The sequence below is a fragment of the Bos javanicus genome, chromosome 14, assembly GCF_032452875.1.
Source record: "Bos javanicus breed banteng chromosome 14, ARS-OSU_banteng_1.0, whole genome shotgun sequence".
NCBI lineage: Eukaryota > Metazoa > Chordata > Mammalia > Artiodactyla > Bovidae > Bos > Bos javanicus.
In genome coordinates this window covers 68,146,858-68,169,489 of record NC_083881.1, presented here as the reverse complement: position 1 = coordinate 68,169,489, position 22,632 = coordinate 68,146,858, and the positions used below count along the sequence as shown (strand labels likewise).

General features: G+C 43.1%; 1 protein-coding gene across 2 annotated transcripts; it reads right to left on the bottom strand.

The window, feature by feature from the left end:
- Positions 1–16,083: 16,083 nt before the first annotated feature.
- Positions 16,084–20,870, bottom strand: LOC133260697 (cytochrome b-c1 complex subunit 7). 2 transcript variants are annotated; one of them, XM_061439323.1, is made up of 5 exons: positions 20,765–20,846; positions 20,165–20,360; positions 17,949–18,020; positions 16,952–17,118; positions 16,084–16,295 (listed from the first exon to the last, which is right to left on the bottom strand). In XM_061439323.1, exons 4-5 carry the CDS (start codon positions 17,111–17,113, stop codon positions 16,218–16,220), a joined length of 240 nt encoding a protein of 79 aa, XP_061295307.1. In that variant the 5' UTR covers positions 17,114–17,118; positions 17,949–18,020; positions 20,165–20,360; positions 20,765–20,846; the 3' UTR covers positions 16,084–16,217. The 2 variants fall into 2 exon arrangements, with proteins under 2 accessions (XP_061295307.1, XP_061295306.1); XM_061439322.1 differs by lacking the exon at positions 20,165–20,360 and having other exon boundaries at positions 20,765–20,870.
- Between the last annotated feature and the right edge of the window lie 1,762 nt (positions 20,871–22,632).

The window sequence follows — 22,632 nt, the reverse complement described above, 5'->3', positions numbered from 1 at the left end:
TGACGCAATGGACGTGAGTTTGAGTAAGCTCTGGGAGTTGGTGATGGACAGGGAAGCCTGGCATGCTGTAGTCCATGGGGTCGGCAAGATTCAGACACGACTGAGCAACTGAACTGAAGTGCCAAGTGCCGTTCTGCATGTTTACCTACTTATCACACAATCGTATGAGATGGGTAATATTATCATCATCCCATATTATATAGGTGGGGAGACAGGCTCAGAGAGGCTTAGCAACTGGTCTGAGGTCACACAGCTGGAATCTGAACCCAGGCAGTCTGACTTCAGAGCCTATGCTCTTTAACTGCCCCCCACACAGACCTGTCCTGTCTCCAGTATGTGACTAGTGGCAAGTGACCTAGGCAACACTCCCCGCCGCTCCCCACCACACACACACACTCACTTATTTCCATGGATAAAGGGCAGCAAAGTCGGGTTGTCCAGAAGGACAAAGATAATCACAGTAGGAGGGTAGCAGCCGCACTGACTCCTCGGACCGGCCGAGATTACAGGTCTCACTGTGCTGGGCCGGGCGCACACTCCTCCATGCCAGGATGCCAACCGAGCACTGCGAGAGGGCTGCACAGGGCCTCACCACTGTGTTGCTGGAGATGGGTGCTCACCCTGGTGGGAGGGAAGGCAAAGCCAGTAAACTGCCCTCCACTGTGAAGGAGACTGATGTGCTAATACTGGCATTTATGTATCTATGAAGTAGACATGTTGCGTGTCATCCAGTGACCCACCAAAGATATGTAGCTTGGATTCAGTCTGTGGACTAGAAAATAAACATCTTGATGGTCATAGTACAGCCAAAGGTCTCCTGGTTGGTGTCTTCATCAGTTCAGGCTGCTCTAATAGAATACCCCGGTACAGACAGAGAGGCCTAGGCAACAAGCATTTAGCTCTCACATACAGGATGTCCAAGATCAAGGTACCAGCAGGACAGCGTCTGGTGAGAAATCACTTCCTGGTTTGTAGACAGCTGTTTTCTCATATCCTCACAGGGCAGAGAGCCGAAAAAAAAGGAAGCTCTCTTGTATGTTTTCTATAAAGGCACTAATTGCATCATGGTGGCTCCACCCTCATGACCTGATTACCTTCCAAAGGCTCCGTCCAAATACCATCACATTGCGGATTAGTGTTTCAACATATGGATTTGGGGGTGGGGGGCGGGGACATGGACATATGGTCCCTAACAGATGCCATTCTATAAGTCTACATCAGCATCGTTAAAAATTACACGCGCACACACAATGCAGTCCTGAATTGATTCAGAGAGAGCTCTGGCTCACTGATGAGCACCTCTACCCAAGCCTCATGCAGCCAGAAAGTTTAATTAATTGTCTCATTGTATTCAATGTGGCACTCTACTGTCTCCCCACTATTCCACTGCCCGGAATATAGAAGTACTCAATTTGTTGCTGTAGTTCAATCACCCGGTCGTGTCCAACTCTTTGTGACCCCATGGTCTGCAGCACCAGGCCTCTCTGTCCTTCATCTTCTCCCGGAGTTTGCCCAAATTCAGGTCCGTTGCATTAGTGATACCATCTAGCCATCTCATCCTCTGATGCCCTCTTCTCCCCTCAGTCTTTCCCAGCATCATGGTCTTTTCCAATGAGTCAGCTCTTGGCATCAGATGACCAAAATGCTGGAGCTTTAGCTTCTGCATCAGTCTTTCCAATGAGTATTCAGGGTTGATTTCCTGTAAGATTGACTGGTTTGATCTCCTCACTGTCCAAGGGACTCTCAGGAGTCTTCTCCAGCACCACAGTTTGGAAGCATCAATTCTTTGGTGCTCTGCCTTCTGTATGGTCCAGATCTCACAACTGTTCATGACCACCAGGAAGATCACAGCCTTGACTATACGGACCTTTGTCAGCAGAGTAATGTCTCTGCTTCTCAGCACACTGTCTAGGTTTGTCATGGCCTTCCTGCCAAGAAGCAATTGTCTTCTGATTTCATGGCTGCAGTCACCAACTGCAGTGATTTTAGAGCCCAAGAAGAGGAAATCTGTCACTACTTCCACCTTTTCCCCTTCTGTTTGCCATGAAGTAATGGGGCCGGATATCAAGATCTTAGTTTTTTCATATTTAGTTTTAAACCAGTTTTTTTCACTCAGCTAGAACTGTTAAATTCAGTTACTCAGACTGTCCTGTTTCTCCATGTAATTAAGGTCCATCTAGACCTTCTTCCCAAAACTTCCAGTGTGTTCATACCTCACGCAGTGGTCTCTAGATTCTGACCACACTAAACCACCTCTATTGACTCACAGCAGAGATGGCTACAACTTGCAGTTATTGCCAGTATTTTCATAATTGAAAGGAAGCAAAAGTTCCAGAGTAAAGATCATACTGGGTCAAGAAGAATGTAAAGATTTTCCAGACTATCAGAGAGAAATCTAAAAATACTAATATCTCTATATTTTGTTTAACTCAGTCAGAACTCCTCCATTTAAAAAACAAATGTGTCCAGTGAAAGAATCTCTTAAAATATTTAAACAGCTGCCTTCATCCATCTCTCTACTCTCAAGCCCCTATCTTAAATCTCTGGACCAAAGTCCATAGATCCTTTCCTCCTAGGAATGATGAAGCTATGGAATTAAGGTTATAAATTCAGTCAAACTCCAGGACCAAGTTCCAAGTTGAAGTGTTAAGGTCTAATGTTGATATTTTGCTTTTTAAGTCAACCAAGTCATAATTTGAAACAGTTGTTCATCGGCAAATCAATTTTCTTACTTTTTTCCTGATCTTCAGATAACAGTCTCAACAATTAAAAGTTTAAAATGGGGGTCAGTGAGCTAAGCTATGTTTTTAGGTCTCAATACTCAAGTTCGTTAACTCACAAAATCTTATACCAAAATTTCAATGTGAATTGGAAAGAAAAGCGACTGGGAGTCAAAAAAGAATAATGAACCATTGCCCAAAAATCTCTGTTCCTTCTTTTGGCTCACCCATTTGTGCTGTAAATATTTGAGTAAGGTCAAGACATAAGGTACTCTCTCTAACCCTGGAGACCAGTTCCAGCCAGTGAGTCAGCATGTTCTTTGTCTTCTCAATCAATTTCCAGTAGGAAGCTCTCCCTCTGAGAAAAGGCATCTGATCATGTTGCTTTTATGCCAAGTTCTGCTCACCAAGTTAAGTCACTGAGTCTTGCTGTTTTCCAGTTAAGGGTGTTAAGGTTTGACCCTTGCTTTGGAGGGCGATTTAGGACTTATTCTTTCTGTTGTCGGCAAACTTCCAAGGAGGTACTACAAAAGCAACTTTTTCCTAGTTGGGTATTGAACATCATTCAAATGGTGGCAAAAAAAAAGCCAATGGCTTATATTCTGAGAGCTGTGCCAGCAAGTGAGATCCAAAATACTTTATAGATGCTAACAGTGACACAAGACATATTGAAGGGTGAGAGAGTTCCAAGATTTAAGTTAGAATAGTGCTTTCTGGTGAGATGCATGCTATTAAGAACTAAAAGAGAGGTGAAGAAATGAAGTTAAGGATTGGAGAATCATAAATATCTTACTTATGAAGAATGAAGAGCGAGAAGGCATTACTGTCAGGGGAGGTTTGGCATTTTGCTTTTTTGTATGGGAAATACATACATGTTTGAAATTGGTGATCCTTAAGCAGAGGTGCGCAGATGATTCTGAGGATTTTTTTTTGACATATTAAATCAGACTCTCTGCAGCAGTGATGGGGTGGGGGTTAGATACGGATTGTGGAAAAAGCACTTCAGGTAGTTCTGACATACACTTCTAGTTAAGAAAACCTGTGCTGCATACATATTTTTCTTCCTTTATTCCTAAACTACAGCTTAATTTTTCCAGTGCCATTATATTAAAAAAAAAAGCTCAGATTATAAAAGCAATTCATTGAAAATTTGGAAAACATGGAAAAGTGCATATAGAAAGTCTAAAATCTCCACTAAACCTTTTAGCCAAAGGTATCCTTTTTAGTCCAGGGAATCTATGTAGAACCTGTGGATAAATTTCAGAGGGTCCATGGCCTGCTGCTGCTGCTAAGTCACTTCAGTCGTGTCCGACTCTGTGTGACCCCATAGACAGCAGCCCACCAGGCTCTGCCGTCCCTGGGATTCTCCAGGCAAGAAGACTGGAGTGGGTTGCCATTTCCTTCTCCAATGCATGAAAGTGAAAAGTGAAAGTGAAGTTGCTCAGTTGTGTCTCTTAGCGACCCCATAGACGGCAGCTCACTAGGCTCCTCCGTCCATGGGATTTTCCAGGCAAGAGTACTGGAGTGGGGTGCCATCGCCTTTTCCGGGTCCATGGCCTACACCTCTGCAAATGTATGGAAAATCACTGTGCTTTTCCCCCACCCCAAACATATATATGGCTTTTAAAATATTGGTAGTATATTTTGTTTTGAAATTGCTTTTTTTTCAGTCAGTAAGACATATTCCTTTTTGGGCTTCACTGCAGTGCTCGGGCTTCTCACTGCAGTAGCCTCTCTTGTTGCAGAGCACAGGCTCTAGGCATGTGGGCTCAGTAGTTGTGGCTCACAGACTTAGTTGCTCCATGGGGTATGGAATCTTCTGGGACCAGGGTTCAAATCTGTGTCCCTTGCATTGGCAGGTGGATTTTTATCCACTGCACCACCAGGGAAGTCTTGGCATATTCTCAATATCCCATGTACTTAAGTTACCTTTGAGAATATCACTGAATCAGTAAAATTCCAACAGCCATTCCCTACATTGTTGGACAGCGATGCTATCCCTATTTGCTACTATAAACAAGCCTGGAATTAACATCCATGTATATAAATCTCTACATTTTTGTCTATTTCCTTCCCCCCACTCCCCATTCTGAGATGTACCTGAGATGACCCAGAATCACTGCAGCAAATGGTATGTCCTTCGAAAGGAATCTTGGAATCTTTGTCTTGGAATCTATTGAATTTGGGAAAGATCTTATCCAATCTGCACACCCACCAGGAGTATATTGAAGTGAGAGTGACTCTGGTTTTTGGTTTGTATACTTTTAAAACAGATTGTGTGACTTCGATTTCAGGTTTTTTGTAATAATAAAGTTCTTTTGGAAAATGGCAGCCTGATAAAGGCCCCCAGTGTACTTAAATGAGCTGCCTGGAGAAGAAATACCGAAGAACTTACTGAGTTAGTATTACACCCCCCTCAGGCCTCCAGCCCAGGCTCTTCTTCCTCCAGGATGATGCTCCTGGTGACTGGTTCATTCCTGCAGTGTACATGTGGTGGCGTGTCCACATCAGGGCCCCCAGCATCCGAGCATGCTCTTGGCGAGTCTCAGGAGGTAATCGTCAAGTGTGAGTCCTGGTGGAAGGCAAAGCCCTGCCTCTTGTCACCAGAGCTTTAGGAGCAACACACCCTCTTCTAGCAGTTGGCATGGGGTGTCTGACCCAGGTTCCACTAACTGGATGTTCCACCTCAAGATTTTGTCTTTTGGGGACAACACAGGCACAGAGCCAGAAATTAACCAGGCCAGCAGTGGGGTCCAGCAGCTGCAGTGGCCAGTGCAGGGCTTCAGCTTCATCCTAGGGCAGGACGGGGGGCTGTGTATCCTTGAGTTCATCCATCCTTTTCTGGAGGCTTCTCTCTTGCGTTCTGTGGTAGGCTGAATAACAGCCTGCCTCCCTAGAAATATCCTGTAAATCCTTGACACCTGTGAATATGTTACTTTCCATGACTAAAGGGACTTTGCCGATGTGACTCAGTTAAGAATCTTGAGATGGGGAAATTGTTCTGGACTATCTGGGTAGGCCCAGTATAATCAATAAAGATTCTTTATAAGAAAAGGTGAGGTAGAGGGCATTCGTGATGGGAGAAGGCCATGAGCTGATGGCAGCAGGGATTGGAGGGATGTAGCCACAAGCCAGGCAATGCTGGCAGCCTTGACAAGCTGCAAGAATAAATGAACAGATTCTTCCACAGAATCTGCAGAAGGAATCAGCCTTGCTGACCCCTTGATTTTAGCTCGCTCAGACTTATGGGCTTCTGACCTCCAGAATGGTAAAACAATAGATTTGGCTTGTTTTAAGCTAAGTTTGCCCTGATTTGTTACAGCAGCAGTAGGAAACTCATACAACTTCCATTCATTTCACGATATCCTCCAGATGAGATGTCTTCTTAATTCAGCCACAATCCATTCCAGTTGCTTATCACCCACCTCCAGCCCCTGCTTTCCTTGAGGAAGCCCTGCTCACTCCGAGTGGTGACACTCTACCAGCTGGGCTACCTCCCTCTCCCGACTGCAAACTCAACAAGCAGGGAAGTTGAGTGTGCTCCGTCTTTGGACCCCAGCATCTGGGACAACCTATGAATAAATGTTAGTAAAATGAACAGATCAGAACTTATTTGAATGTACACATGTGCCAAAAAGATGAAAGCAGCTTGTTGTTGTTTAGTCACTCAGTCGTGTCCAACTCTTTTGTGACCCCATGGATTGTAGCCTGCCAGGCTCCTCTATCCATGGGATTATCCCAGGCAAGAATACTGCAGTGGGCTGCCATTTCCTTCTCCAGAGAACTGTCCCCACCCGGTGATGGAAACTGTGTCTCCTGCATTGGCAGGTGGATTCTTTACCACTGAGCCATCAGGGAAGCCCTGAGAAATTAACAAAAAAGTTATTTGAATAGATGGAGAAACATTTTATATTAAGTTCCTTTTCTATATATATGCACTCGGTCGTGTCCAGCTGTTTGTGATCCCATGGTCTGTAGTGTCCCAGGCTCCTCTGTCCATGGGATTCTTCAGGCAGGAATACTGGAGCAGGTTGTCATTTCCTCCTCCAGAGGATCTTCCAGACCCAGGGATCGAACCCATGTATCTTATGTCTCCTGCACTGGTAGGCAGATTCTTTCCCACTGTGCCACCTGGGAAGCCCTCCTTTTCTATAGACAATGGAAATTATTTAAAAACGGTATACTTATCTCAAAGTGAAATTCTGCTCTGATTTATGACAAGAGTTTTAAAAAGCTGATTTTCAAGTGAACACGAAATACTGAACATACAATATGTTAGCGAAATTTCTTGGATAGAACTGAAAGCAGAGCAAATGTAATCAATTTATGATATTATTAAAACCTAAGGGGAAATGAAATGTCCGTTTCAGGAACACCGGGCGTGTCCATGTTTCTCACACTTCAGTATTATTGCAGGACACTCCAGCGGCTGTTCGCAAGATCTTGATGGTCTGCTAAACCTGGCTTTATCCAGGCTGGTGTGGAACACACATTTAAGACACTTGGGCTTAAGAGAGCTCTCTCCCTCACATGACAGGGAGTTTTAAAGGATTTTCTCCCCTCCCCACTCCCACTGTGTTCCCTAAATTTTTTAAGCCCTTGGACTCTATCCTACAAAAATGTAAAAGCACAGTGCACACAGATATTCGCTGCAGCTCTATTTGTAATCGCATTCCCTTGGAAGCAACCCAAATGTCAATCACCTGGAAAGTGGTTGAATAAATTATGGGACATCCATAATCTGGAGGGCTATGCATTCCTTAAAAAGAATGAGGTAGTTTTATACACAGAGTACCTGCTTTAAAATCATAGTTCACTGCTCTGCTCAAAACCCTCTGGGCCTTCCAGTTGTATTTACGTAAAATCCAAACTTCTTCCCCGGGAAGGCGCTAGTGGTAACAAACCTGCCTCCCAATGCAGGAGACGTGAGATGTAGGTTTGATGCCTGGGTCAGGGAGATCTCCTGGAGAAGGGTATGTGATCTGTTCCAGAATTCTTGCCTGGAGAATCCCACAGACAGAGGAGCCTGGAGGGCGACAGTCCATGGGGTCGCACAGAGTCAGACATGACTGAAGCGACTTAGCACGCACCCAGGGATAAAACAGCCAATGTGGGTGCTGTGCCTGCCTCTCTGACCTCGGGGTTTCCTCTCCCTTCTCCACCAGAATTCAGTGTGATGGGCTGCTCCAGCAGCGTCCCCTTACTGACTCCCTGCCGCCACAGGTCCTTAGCACTTGATGTTTTCTCAGCTAGGACTGTTTTGCACTTGACCTATGTCTCTCAGCTTAGTTACACAGTAAAACCATCTGCATTCCAGGCCACATCTCAAACCGATCAATTCAGATTCTCAGGAGTGGTACCCAGGCAACAAAGTGGTTTCGGTTTGGGTTGCTTATTTGTTTTTAAGCTTCCCAGGTGGTCTCCTGCACAGAGAACCAGGAGGCTTCCCCTGGTGGCTCCTCTCCAACATTCAGGGCACAGTTTAAATGTCACTTCCTTGGAGAAAAGATGATTGCACTACTTTTAAAGCTAGATAACCGGTAGAGTTTAAAAAGAAAAATAAAAGCAAAAGCAAAAGACAAGTACAAAATGACATCAAATTTGTAATCACAAAGATGGTAAGTATGAGTGAGATACCATACACCAAAAAGACAGCTGCTGCTGCTGCTGCTAAGTCACTTCAGTCGTGTCTGACTCTGTGTGACCCCATAGACGGCAGCCCACCGGGATCCCCCATCCCTGGGATTCTCCAGGCAAGAACACTGGAGTGGGTTGCCATTCAGACAGCAGAGCAATATGAAAGCAGATAGAATTTAAATTTCATTTTGCCCACTGGCTAACTGTGATCCTATAGCCGTTACTGGCTCTCTATGAGCCTGTATGAAAAGCAGATAATCATACCCACCTAGAAGAGTTTTTTTAAGGAATAACAAGACCACAGCTGGCACATAATGAACACTAGGTAAATAGTATTAGCCATGATTAAGTAACAAATGGTTTGTTGAAGCAGTAATGTCTCAGAACTTAAAAAATATAGAAAATGTCAAATATCTGGGGATCAGAGAGGGCTTCTCCAAGTAAGTGGAATTTTACTTTTGTCTTAAAGTAAAGCTAGAATTTGGCAAGCAGAGAGAATGGTGAGGGTTTCAAGCGGCAGGCACCCCCAGAAGTGACAAAGGTTAGAAGCAGAATTTTGCAGAGTGCGTTTGGTGAAGAGGGAGTTAAACAAGAAGAAAGAGCTTGCCCAGAAAGACAGTGCAGCCCCATGTCAGGGTGGGCGAACCTTCTGTTTTCTGTCATACAGCATCTTTTTAGCACTGGCGTTTCCCTGAATTAAATTGTGTGGAAGAGTAAGTCTCTGATTGGAAGCAGATCCATCAGGCATACAGGTAGAGAGGTGAAGGTGGTAGGAGACATTGCCTTCGACAGGAGCTTGTGTGATCTCTTGGAGGCTGACTCTGGGCCATGAATTGGCCAATGTCAAGGAAGCAGGCTTGTAAGTTTTCCTAGGTCTGCTGCCCGTGGTGCTCCCAAGCAAAACCTCAACTACCCTCAGGGCTGGGAGACCAGCTCTGTGTGAGCCAAGGTTCTCAGCTGCAGGTCAGGCTCCTGCAACCAAGGGATATTCAACGAAAGATCGACTGAAAAAGGACAGGCAAGGTTAAGGGACCAGCAAGAGATGGATGTGGGGAGGAAGAGAGCTGCAGGAGTCCTCAGAGGGATGGCCAACCCGCAGCCCAGCAGGAGTGAGCTGGGGGAACAGACACCCCAGTCCCTCTGCTTGTCTGTCCTCTTCTGCAGGTAACTTCCCATTGGCCGAGCCCAAGTGAGAAGCCGGAGGACAAGGCGTCCGTAGATGCAGTCCATACACATCAGTCTCTGGGGCACAGAGTGGGATGGAGATGTGTAGAGAGTGGATCTGGAATATCCAGCACGGGGAACAATCTTACAGAAAACAAGCCCACAGAAGGGGCTGATTACCAGCTCACATCCGATGCTGGCAAAGATTGAAGGCAAAGGAAGGGAGCGGCAGAGGATGAAATGGTTATAGCATCACTGACTCAATGGGTATGAATTTGAGCAAACTCCGAGAGATGCTGAAGGACAGGGAAGCCTGGTGTGCTGCAGTCCATGGGGGTCGCAGAGAGTGGACACGACTTAGTGACTAAACAAGAACAATCCTCAAGGGATCCCCCTTAGTGGGTCTCCTCTTCCTGTCTCTCTACCTCCCACCTTCACCCCTGCACATGAGCTTGATCATCCAGCCTTACCAACTGGACCCCCTGCTGCTGCTGCTGCTGTTGCTTCAGTCGTGTCCGACTCTGTGCGACCCCATAGACGGCAGCCCACCAGGCTCCCCTGTCCCTGGGATTCTCCAGGCAAGAACACTGGAGTGGGTTGCCATTTCTTTCTCCAACGCGTGAAAGTGAAAAGTGAAAGCGAAGTCACTAAGTCATGTCAGACTCTTCGCGACCCCATGGACCACAGCCTACCAGGCTCCTCCATCCATGGGATTTTCCAGGCAAGAGTACTGGAGTGGGTTGCCACTGACCTCCTAGTATCTCTCAAAAATGTACTCAGCTCACACCATATACCTAATTCCATAGGGATTAAAGATTTATGGTTTTACTTCTTACAGCTAATAGTACTAGATGAAAAACCTCACTGGATATTTATATAACCATGGAGTAAAGAGAGGACTTCTCAAACATGGCCTTAAAGACAAAACCACAGAGGAGAAGACTGATAGACTGAACTACATAAAAATTAGAAACTTCCATTCGACAAAACCCACTGTAAACGAAGTTGAAAAGGCATCCAAAATATAACCAGAACAACATTCAAACAACAGAATAAGAAAGTATCTTTTTAGCAAATTTGAATAAAAGGAGTACTGTCTAAATATATAAAGGTCTCAAACAAATAGATAAGAACTGACCCAAATTGGGGGGTGGGGAGCAGGGGAGCTAAGAAGAAAACTAAACAAATAAAGAAAATGCTGTGAAAATAAAAATAGATGCATAGGCAAAGGACACAGACATGATAAAGGAGGAAAAACAACTTGATAACAGCATATGGCAGCATGTTTACTCAATTCAAGAAACACACATTTAAACAAGAAACCCTTTCTCCAACCAAACTCACCAAGATTGTTCTTAATGAAATACTTGGTCCAGGCAGGTGTGCACTGAGAACTCTCATGCTTGCTTGCTTGTTGTTGTTTAGTCGATAAGTTGTGTCCGACTTTTGTGACCCCATGGGCTGTAGCCTCTGTCCTTGGGATTTCCCAGGCAAGAATACCGGGGTGGGTTGCCATTTCCTTCTTCAGGGGATCTTCCCAACCCAGGGATTGAACCCACAACTCCTGCATTGCCAGGCTCATTCTGTGTCACCGAGCCACCAGAGAAAAGTACAAATTATTACGGTCTTAAAAAGCAAATTGGCAGTTCAGTATCGAGAAACGTTTAACATTCATCCCCCTTAACCTCACTCGAAAATTCTGGGGATTTTTACTTGCTAGAATCTTCTCAAACGCTCTCCTGCTCATAAAGTGCAAGCACCTCAATACAGCGTGCACCTTCCAGGCTCCATCAGCCTCACCTCCCAGACACTTGCCACTCCACCAGCGTGAAGTCTCTTTCCTTGGCACACGCCCTGCTTTGCACTTTCCTGTTTACCTTCCTCCACTTAGCTTGGCTGGCTCTGCTTACCATTTTGGAATCTGCTAAGTTGTCAGTGGGTGTTCTGTGATCACCTGCCAAATTGATTTATTTTCCCTTTTCCATGTATCCGTAACACCCAGTGTATACAGTTTTACAAATAATTTACACACTTGTTTACATATATTACATATTTATACATCTATTTACATGTCAATCTCCACCATCTTGGTTTCTCCCTTTGTATCCCCTGTACTGGTTATTTTCAAGTAGAGGCAATTCTGTCACCCAGAGGAACATTTAGCAAATGCCTAGAGACATTTTGGGTGGCCAGAACTGGAGGAAATGGACGATGCTACTGAACACCCTACACTGTACAGGAAAGTCCCACAATAAACAATCATCCAGCCTAAAATGTCAACAGCGCCAATGTTCAAAAAGTCTATCCTACACCTAGCTTCTTCCTAGCATGAGACACAGAAAGCACACACCAAATATATATATATATATATTGCTGTTTACTTGCCCAGTCGTGTCCGACTCTTTGTGATCCCATGGACTGCAGCACGCCAGGCCTCTCTGTCCCTCACCATCTTCCAAAGTTTGCCCAAGTTCATGTCCACTGCATCAGTGATGCCTTGCAGCCATCTCATCCTCTAACACCCTCTTCTCCTTCTGCCCTCAATCTTTACCAGCTTCAGGGACTTTTCAAATGAGCCAGCTGTTTGCATCATGTGACCAAAATACTGGAGCTTCAACTTCTCTGTCAGTCCTACAAAGGGTTGATTTCCCTTAGGACTGACTGGTTTGATCTCCTTGCTGTCCAAGGGACTCTCAGGAGTCTTCTCCAGCACCACAGTTTGGAAGCATCAATTCCCTCACGCTCTGCCTTCTTTATGGTCCAGCTCTCACAACTACATGAGACCACCAGGAAGACCATAGCCTTACTATACGGACCTTAGTTGGCAGAGTAACGTCTGCTTTTCAGCACACTGTTCAGGTTTGTCATAGCTTTCCTGCCGAGAAGTAATCGTCTTCTGATTTCATGGCTGCAGTTACCATCTGCAGTGACTTTAGAGCCCAAGAGGAAATCTGTCACTACTTCCACTGTTTCCCCTTCTATTTGCCATGAAGTAATGGGGCCGGATGCCATGATCTTAGTTTTTTTAATATTTAGTTTTAAGCAGGCTCTTTCACTCTCTTCCTTCACCATCATCAAGAGGCTCTTTAGTTCCTCTTCACTTTCTGCCATTAGAGTGGTATCATCTGCTAGTCTGAGGTTATTGATGTTCTTCCTGCCTATCTTGATTCCAGCTCATCCAGCCCGGCATTTCTCATGTGCTCAGTGTATAGGTTCAACAAACAGGGCGACAGCAGACAGCCCAGTGGTACTCCTTTCAATTCCAATCAGTTGTTTCGTACAGGGTTCTAATTGTTATTTATTATATATATTATTATATATATATATTTTATGTATATATGTATGTGTATGTATATAATGAACAAGCCCAATTTCTTCTTCCATACAATGGTTGTAATCATGTCAGAAGGTTGCAGGGAGGATTAAGAGACAACATAAGAACAGTGTCTGCTACAAGATTGATACTCCATCAATTGATATTAGTTCATCCTAATAATAAGTGCATAAATTAAAAATACAGACACAGGATGTTTTGTTCCTAAAATAATGACTCATTTCATAAACTGCTTCATTTTATAGCTGAAATGTCCATCTTTAAAGGATAATGATCGCCTAAATAGTTGGCATCTAGTTTCTAGTTTACTGGCACACCATGTTTTAAATGTATGCATAAGGAATTAGAAGCTGAGTCTTGTAAAACAAATAATTATCTTTCTTGACTTATAGATACAATTTCATAGGCATGTATAAAAATTTTATTCAAAATAGTTAGGATACTAATAGAACAATGATTCAATTGAATGTTAGCAGAAATTTCACAGGGATTTATTTTGAAATTACATTTTTGGCATTTATGCCAAAATAGGCAAATATATTAAAATACAAAGTCAAGCAAATAATAATTTTTTTTCAACTGTAGGTGAGATATAGTCAGAATCCAGAATAACACTTTAAATACTTTGTCATATAACCCACTCAAATACTAACAAGCTTTCTGTAATCTATGCTAAAAATTAACAAACTTTTAACAATTCAGTTCTTCGTCCTTGCTCAGTTGTTAATAAATACAAAGAAATTTCTTAGCAAAATAGTTGAGAGGCACCATTTGACCTGAGATCTCAGCTTATAACATGTTGTGGCTTTTAATATGAACACCAGTATAACCAGAATTTAAACAAATTATGGCAAATAAATTAAAATATATGTATTTTAACATCTTTAGACTTTATTAGGTGTTCCTTATACAGTCATCTGGTATGTTTAAAGAGTGAGCAATCATATAAAAGGAAATATGGTCAAAACTGATTGAAGTAATAAAATCCTGAAACTAAATAACATCCCATAATTCATTACTCTCGTATATTAAATTTCATTACATCAGTATATAGCTTAGTAGTAAATTCTCCTGATGGCCATAAACCTCATAAGGTGTTGTCATCCTGAAAAATGAAGGGGAGGGAGTGGGGCGTACAGAACGGACAAATCTTCGGCAGCGGTGGTGCTGTGCCCCTTTTAATAGTCAAGCTGCAGTGCATCACCACCTAGTGGCTGAATCTAGTACCTCACGCTAATGAAGGAATCTTTTGCCCATTTAAAGTGAAACATGTTTGTCATAATTTTCTCTCACTCTGTGATAAAAATATATGTCAAATGTACACACCCACTCCTGATTGTTTCAGAAATTTTAACTACAGGCATACCTCCTTCATTAGGCTTCACATATATTGATTTTCTTTACAAATGGGAGGTTTGTGGCAACCCTGTGTCCAGCACATTTATTGGCGCCAATTCCCAACAGCATTTGGAACACGTCTTTGTGACATTCTGACAATTCTTGAAACATTTCAAACTTATTATATTTGTTATGGTGATCAGTGATTTCGATCTTATAACTTGCTGAAGGCTTAGATGATGGTTAGGATTTTTTAGCAAGAATCTTTTAGCTAAGGTACATACATTGGTTTTTTAAAGCACAGTGTTACCACACACTTAATTGTACAGTTGTAATTTTTACAACTGAGCACCGAAGAACTGATGCTTTTGAACTGTGGTGTTGGAGAAGACTCTTGAGAGTCCAACCAGTCCATTCTGAAGGAGATCAGCCCTGGGATTTCTTAGGAAGGAATGATGCTAAAGCTGAAACTCCAGTACTTTGGCCACCTCATGGGAAGAGCTGACTCATTGGAAAAGACCCTGATGCTGGGAGGGATTGGGGGCAGGAGGAGAAGGGGACGACAGAGGATAGGATGGCTGGATGGCATCACTGACTCGATGGACATGGGTCTGAGTGAACTCCTGGAGTTGGTGATGGACAGGGAGGCCTGGCGTGCTGCGATTCATGGGGTCACAGTTGGACACGACTGAGCGACTGAATTTTTACATGCACTGGGAAACCAAAAACTGCGACTCATTTTGTTATAGTATTTGCTTTATTGTGGTGGTCTGGACTTGAACTCACTGTATCTCTGAGGCATGCCTCTAAATACAAAAATTGTCTTTCACACTTTTTCAAGGGACAATCCCAATTAGAGATGGTGTACCACACACTAGCTTATGGAACACTGTAGACTGCAGGTTCCACAATTCCTTCCCCTACTTGCTGTGGTTCTGTGTTCTCTCTTTCACCAAAATAAGCATTTTAGAATTTAGGGGTGGGAATGATGACATTATAGGATGGTTCTAACATGTAACTGGACTATAGCTTTACTTTTAAATATCATTACTATCTAACGCTTACAACAGATTTTTTTTTTTTTTTTTGGCTGCACCGCTACGCATGTAGAATCTTAGGTTCCCTGACCAAGGATTGAACCTGTGCCCCCTGAAATGGAAGTGTGGCATCTTAACCACCGGACTGCCAGGGGAGTCCCAAAATAGACTTTAATGATCATTTCGTAAGTGGAAAAGTCACTGGGAGCTGGACAAAATGTCTTGCCTATTGTCTACTTTTTATTTTCTGAAATACATATTAGCACAGGAGCACATATATATAACTTATACAGACCCATATTGGGATTAAATACATAATTTTTTTAAAAAGATAGGATGCAAAATTTATTTGGACAACAGTGGTTGATAATGGCTCTTTCCCAATCCTGGCAAACTAGGGGCTGAATCTTCTCTCCTTTCATTCAGTAACTTTCAAAGTGTGAGAGCCAGTCTGCTGCGCTGTTTATATATGTTATGCTAAGTCGCTTCAGTCGTGTCTGACTGTGATCTTATGGACGGCAGCCTGCCAGGATCCTCTGTCCATGGGGATTCTCCAGGCAAGAAGACTGGATGGAGTGGGTTGCCATTTCCTTCTCCAGGGGACCTTCCCAACCCAGGGACTGAACCTGCACCTCTTATGTCTCCTGCACTGGACAGAGGATTCTTTACGACTAGTGCCACATGGGAAGCCCCGTGCTACTTACTTCAGATAAAACAAAGTCCCTGGTGTTTGTTTCTTGCCCCATTCCATCCTTGCAAGGAAGGCCCTGCTGGGGCTTCGAGATATCTTGCTTATCTACAGTAGCAACATAAATTCAGTAGTTATTCAGAATAAGGTTTAGAACTCCAAAACTCTAACAATAGTTATAATATTTATTTAAAGTAATACATTTACAGCCCAAATAGTTCTACATTGTACACTTCAGGTTTAACCAACTTCATAAAAATACTTGAGAACAGCTGTATCCACAGATTTAGATTACTGAATTATTTCTTTGCCCATTCTTCTCTCTCTTTTCTTTCCCGAATAACCTCTTTCAGATACGGTTCAAGGTAGGATTTATCCTAAAAAATGAACAAAAGAAAAATAGTATATGCCATCATCACATATTGATATATCCCAAATATTCAACAGGTTAATATTAAACAAAAAAAGAAATCTACAAAACTTATTTCCAACTTAAGAAAATATATTCTCAAGCAGACTGAAAACTGTCTGCTTTTCACTTATGTAAAATGCCACAAAAATATTGTTAATAAGCTGTTCTGATAGGTTATCAGAGAGTCTGTCAAAGAGAAAGAAATGAGAGTCTACAAGGTTTGGCCTAGTTTCAATGCAGTCCCAGGGGTGAGGGATTGCTTCAGCCTTTCTAGGAGCCAGAAAGCCACTAAAGGGGCCGATCACATAAACACCACCCTTTCTTCATTCAAGCAGAGTGCAGAGGGAGAACATGGCCTGGGAGGGAGACCTGGATTCTACTCCTGGATCTCTATCTCAGGGATGTGTTTAGTGATCTGGAAAGTCACTTCATCACTAGATCTCAATGTGTTTATCTCTAAAACAGAGCTAACATTTGCTCTAACCTCACAAGACTATCATAAGGATATTGATCTGACACAACTTTAAGAACTCTAAAGCACTATACAAATCAATGTCTTCTTTGTTTCTAATATTCAACTCTTAATGGCCAACATTATTAAATACACAAAAACTGTCCTACCTCCTCATATTTTGTCCACTGCTCTTTAGGCAGGATCTGCTGCCTCATGCTGAGGTCCAGTGCTCTCTTAATGCGAAATACTCTGTCATTATAAAGGTTCTCAGGAAGCCTTCTTATGGCTTCTTTTACATCATCATTCTCATGTATTGTGTCATCTCGCATTAAGCCTATGGTAAAAAAACAAAGTTAGAATGAATATGCACCTTGAAAATAACTTCTTAAAAAATAAGTAAAATTTTGACTTATAACTTAAGTCATTAACTTGGGTGATATATCCAGAAATAGTTATGATGGAAACTCAATGCCATTTCACATACAATAATGGGTTATTTAATGGATTATTTCTTAAATGGTACTGTGGAAACAATGAGTCTTTTAAAATATATTTCCACAAAGTTCACATTTTATCTACAGTAATTTTAAAAACATTTAAAATGTCTACCGTGTTTTTAAACACATATGAATAAACCACATCTCTACCTTAGTATAGTTTGTAATTCTGAGCTCGAGGAATTAAAGAACCTTAAAATGACAGTGTACTAAGGAACCATTAACATTTAACGATGCTTCCATCAGGCTTCAGTTACAAAAGATGAAGTTCACCACAAAGTATAAAGTTCCAAAAAAAAGTTCAGAAATCAACTAACTGTAAAGACAGCAGACAATTTTCACATTTGAAAATCTCTACTTTCAAAGTTCACATAACTTAAATTTTAAAATGCTAAGGAGAGGAGCTGAGAGAGGGAACATATAATAGGGAAAATGTTCTACTCTCATATTTCAAGAACATAAATCATGTCCACCTCATACATTTGGGACAATTCCATCCCTCAATAATAAAAAGGAAACGGATTTAACAATAAAATGTGACTTAATTTTAAAATTTAAGGTACACAGGTACAAACAGTTCATGTATTCTGAGGATCCATAATAACTCCTACAAAAGCACTATACTCAGAAAAAGAAGAAAACAAAATAAAAAAGCACAAATACTCACCCAGTTTATTGAACCCGGCAGCGTTGTAATACCATTTTCGAATACCTTCCAGCCACCTGCTTGATGCTGAAACTGATATTGTCACACTATTAATTGCTAATAATCCCACTTAAAAGAATGCAAACACAGGAAGGAATTTCTTCTAAAAGCATATACTCTATATATTGTAGGTAAAAACTGCTTACTTCGTCTATCAGCAAGTGATTGCAGGTAAAAACTGGACAGTAAGGAAAAAGGATAAACTCAAACACCTGAAAGACCTATAGGTATGACTACAGTCCCTCACTATCTGCAAGGGACTGATTTCAGGACCCCCCTCAGATATCAAACTCCAAGAGGCTCAAGTCCTCTATATAAAATGGTACAGTGTTTGCATATAATCCAAGCACGTCTTCCTACTTTAAATCTTCTCTGGGCTGTGCTTAGTCACTCAGTCATGTATGACTCTTTGCAACCCTATATGGATTGTAGCCCACCAGGATCCACTGTCCCTCAGATTTGCCAGGAAAGAATACTGGAGTGAGTTGCCATTTCCTCCTCCAGGCAAAATTCCCAACCTAGGGATCAAACCTGCCTCTCTTGAGTCTCCTGAGGCATTCTTTACTACCACTGCCACCTTAATACAATGTAAGAGCGATGTAAATACAAAATAAATGCTATGTAAATAGATGGCTGAGAGCAGCAAGTTCAAGTTTTGTTTTTTTGAACTTTGTGAAATTTTTTTTTCAAACTATTTTCCATCAGGAGGTTGGCTGAATCCTCCAGTGTGGAACCAGCGGATACGGAGGGGCAACTGTACTGCCACTCCAGCTTTTCAAAGTCAAGCATCCCATTCCTTTATGTCCCCTTGCTGCTGTTAGAATTAAAGGAGTGGGAGATGGAAAAGAAACTGGGAACTTTTCCATCATTTGCAATTTCAGAAACAGGTTACAGGAAATAACTCTAAACTTTTCAAGGGAGTTGGAGTTGTATGAAAATATGAGCTTTCACGATACACTAGCAGATCTAAATGACCCCCATCTTCCAAAACTTTTATTTGACATTACTTTTATTTCACTTGGCTACTCTCTTTAAAAATATATGTATTTCTGGCAGGGTTCTGATCCCATATGGACTAGCCCTCTTCCCCAGCAGCTAACTTTCCATGGAGGGAATGAATTATTTCAAAGTGTATGAGGAGAAACAGGTAACGTTAAAACTCTTTCCGAAACAGAACTGAGCTTGATGGGCTACCCAGTAGGAGCTAAAGGCAACATGACAGTGTCTGATGTTTACAGGAGAGACGTGGTACAGAAGGGGAGGTACGGAAAGTTTAAATTTTCTTTTAAAGTTTTGTCTTAGGGATAGTCCCTAACCAAGGAAGGAAAACAAACTCTCTTTTGATTCAACCTCTTAGACATCACAGCTTTGGTAACTCTCTTTGGAAATTAATGCTTCTAAAGTAACAATTAACAAAGCGTCAACAATCTACACACACTTGTAGGAGAGAATTACTTGAAAACATAGTTACCAGTGATCGTAATAATGTTTAATATTCACTGAACACTTACCCTGTGCCAGGCACTCTTCTATTTGTTTTACTCCCTTGCCTGAGTTACTTACAACCCGCCCATCCTTGCAAAAGAGCAGTAAGTATTACATAAATTATCCCATCCAAGATCAGAGGCAGCCAGTGATGGAGCTGAGGCCAGGTCTATGTAGTTTCCAAACACAGCACTGAAGCACAATGTCTTCAGTAGTTGTCTAGTTAAGGAAATAATGAATTTTTAAATGTCTCCGCCACTCCCCCAAGGCTCAAGGTCATGGGTAACGAATTTTTCTGGCAATCCGGTGTTTCCTAATAGCTTAACAACTGCTGGAGGTACAGAAATAGGGACCAACTTTTTCAAAAAAAGCTAGGAGGTGTGTGTGTGTTCAGTCGCCTGCGACTTTCTGCGACCCCATGGTCGCAAAGTGGACCCATAGAGCCCACCAGCCTCCACAGTCTATGGAATTTTTCAGGCAATACTGGAGCGGGTTGCCATTTCCTACTCCACAGGATCTTCCCCACCCGGGGTTCCAACCCGCGTCTCCTGCACTGGCAGGCGGGTTAGGGACCGACAAAAAGCGGGGCGCGGGGAGTGGGGGGCGGGGAAGGGACTGTATTTTTTCACGCTGTTTAACTATTCCAGTAATATCTGCGTCCTATTCCATAATAAACACATCTGTTCCAATACCTAGAATAGATGCAAATGTCTCCAAATCCAAAGACCAAGTGGATGTTCCAGATAAGCCAAGGTTATTAAACTGAAGCTTCGTCGTAACCCTCACTCACTCAGCTGCCTCTAAATTCCGTTTGAGAAGCGCGAGAGAGGTGCGGCGAGGCTTCCAATCCTGATTCCTCCGGCCACTCGCCTCAGTTATTTTACCAGCCTACAAGGAAAACGGACACTGTCCTTGCTTTGACAGAAGGGACCTAGCTAATGCACACGCCAGCGCCTGGCTCACAGTAAACGCTCGGTTCATTTGGGTTGAGAGCCTCTAATTATCTCCTGGTGCCCTTGAACTTCTTCTGAGGTCGAGAGGAGAAGGGCTCAGAGCTCGAGCATCCGGAGCGCCAGGGCTATGGGGGCCACCGCGGGCACCTTCACCAACAGCCGGCCCCGGAGACTGAAAGGGAATGGGCCCAAGGCGTCTCTGAGGTGGGCTGGAGCCGCCTCCTTCCCTCCCGCCATAAACCTGGCCTTTTAGACCGAGCACAGGGAGAGCAGCAAGTTGCTGCGAGTATAAAAGGTTCAGGGCGGCGATGCCCGCCAGGCAGGCCGCCCCTCACTTACCAGCTGGCCGGCCCGCCATATTGACCTTACACAGAGCGTTGCCTCCTGGGTAAGTCCTAGAGGTCGAGCGGGCCCAGGGCGCAGGCGCGTTGCGTCACGTCGGAGGCGCGTAGGGGGCGGGGAGACGCTCGCGCAGGCGCAGTTCTGGCGACCAGCCTTTGGGCTCTTCAGAGGTCCTGCACCTGTCGGTCACGATTATGCTAATCTCGTAGGCGTGGAACCGCGATAGGTTCCCTGCGACAAGGTGGGGAAAAACACTAGGCGAGGAATTAGAACTGGAGAAGGAAATGCCAACCCGCTCCAGTATTCCCGCCTGGAGAATCCCACGGACAGAGGACCCGACGGTCCATAGGGTCGCAAAGAGTCGGACAAGACTGAAGCAACTTAGCACTCACGCAGGCAAGGAATTAGAACACCAGATCTTTAGCTTGGCTTCTGTTACTGACGAGCTCTGAGAGGTTGGGCAATAATAACTGCGCCCTTTGTGTCAAGCAACACGCTAAAAGTTTTATGGACTTAGTTTCATTTCGTTGGAAACCTGTAAGATAAATACTGTGATTGTACCCATTTTAGAGAAGAGGAAACTGAAACTCTGAAATGTTGCATAAATTGTCCAAGGGCACTTAAACTAGGAGGAATCCAGATTCACCTTACAGAATCTGACTCTAGATAAAATGTTGTTGTTCATTTGCTAAATCCTGACTGACTCTTTTGCAACCCCATGGGCTAAAGCCCAGTCAGGCTCCTCTCTGCCTGGAAGTTCCCAGGCAAGAATACTGGAATGGGTTGCCATTTCCTTTGCCACAGGATTTTCTTGACCCAGGGATCGAACCTGTGTCTCCTGCATTGGCAGCCAGATTCTCTACCACTGAGCCACCAGGGAAGCCCCAAAGATACAACTTTGGCACTCCTTGATTCTAGGGCCATATGCTACACCACTGATCCAGGGGAAACTAACCCTCTCCCACCTTCAGTTTCTCCAGCTGAAGTTGTACATCAAGCCATTTCAGTGATAGTTTTGTTGAGAAGAACAATTTAATACTAAATTTGAACTGCAGCAGAATTTTAATGCAATTTTAAGGTAAAAGTACATTTTAAAGGTTTTAGTCCAACTTAAGTCTAAAGTGTAAAAAACTAGAGACAGCAGGATCACAAATTGTTGAGGTAAGAATTTTACTAAAGGTTGCAGAACAGAATAATTGGTTAATTTGTGGGTGAGGCAGGCCTAGGGGACAGACAAGTCAGACCATCTCTTTACACCTTTTATCAAAATAAACTCCAGGTGTATTAAAGAGATTTAAAAGTATTTAAAAAACAACAAAATACCCTAGAGACAAAACAGTCGGGTTTGGTTACGATGTTTGATGCTTACGGAGTTGCTGATGAACTTCTGCACCACTACTGTCTTGGGCCGCTCAGTCTATGGTAACAAAATACCATAGACTGGGTAGCTTAAAAAAACAAATTTACTTTCTCACAGTTCTCTCCAGTTAGAAGCAGAAGAGCAAGGTGCCAGCATGGTCAGTTTCAGTTGAGAGCTCTTTTCCAGGGGCTTGTATAGGGTGCCCTTCTTACTGTGCCCTCACATGGCAGAGAGAGCAAGCTCTTTTGTATCCCTTACAAGGACACTGATACCATCATGAAGGTCCCATGTTTATAGCTTCGTCTAAACATACATTATCTCCCAAAGTTTTGCAGTTTGGGCAGGGGGAGTGGTGGTGGGAGGACACAATTCGGTTCATAGCAACTACCCACCAGAAACCGCTTGTTTTCTTATGTCCTAAGCTGAGATTTGGGGCAGTATAGAATGCCATCTAATTGTAAATTTGAAAGGTTTAATGGTCTTAGTCACAATCCAGATCTAAAAT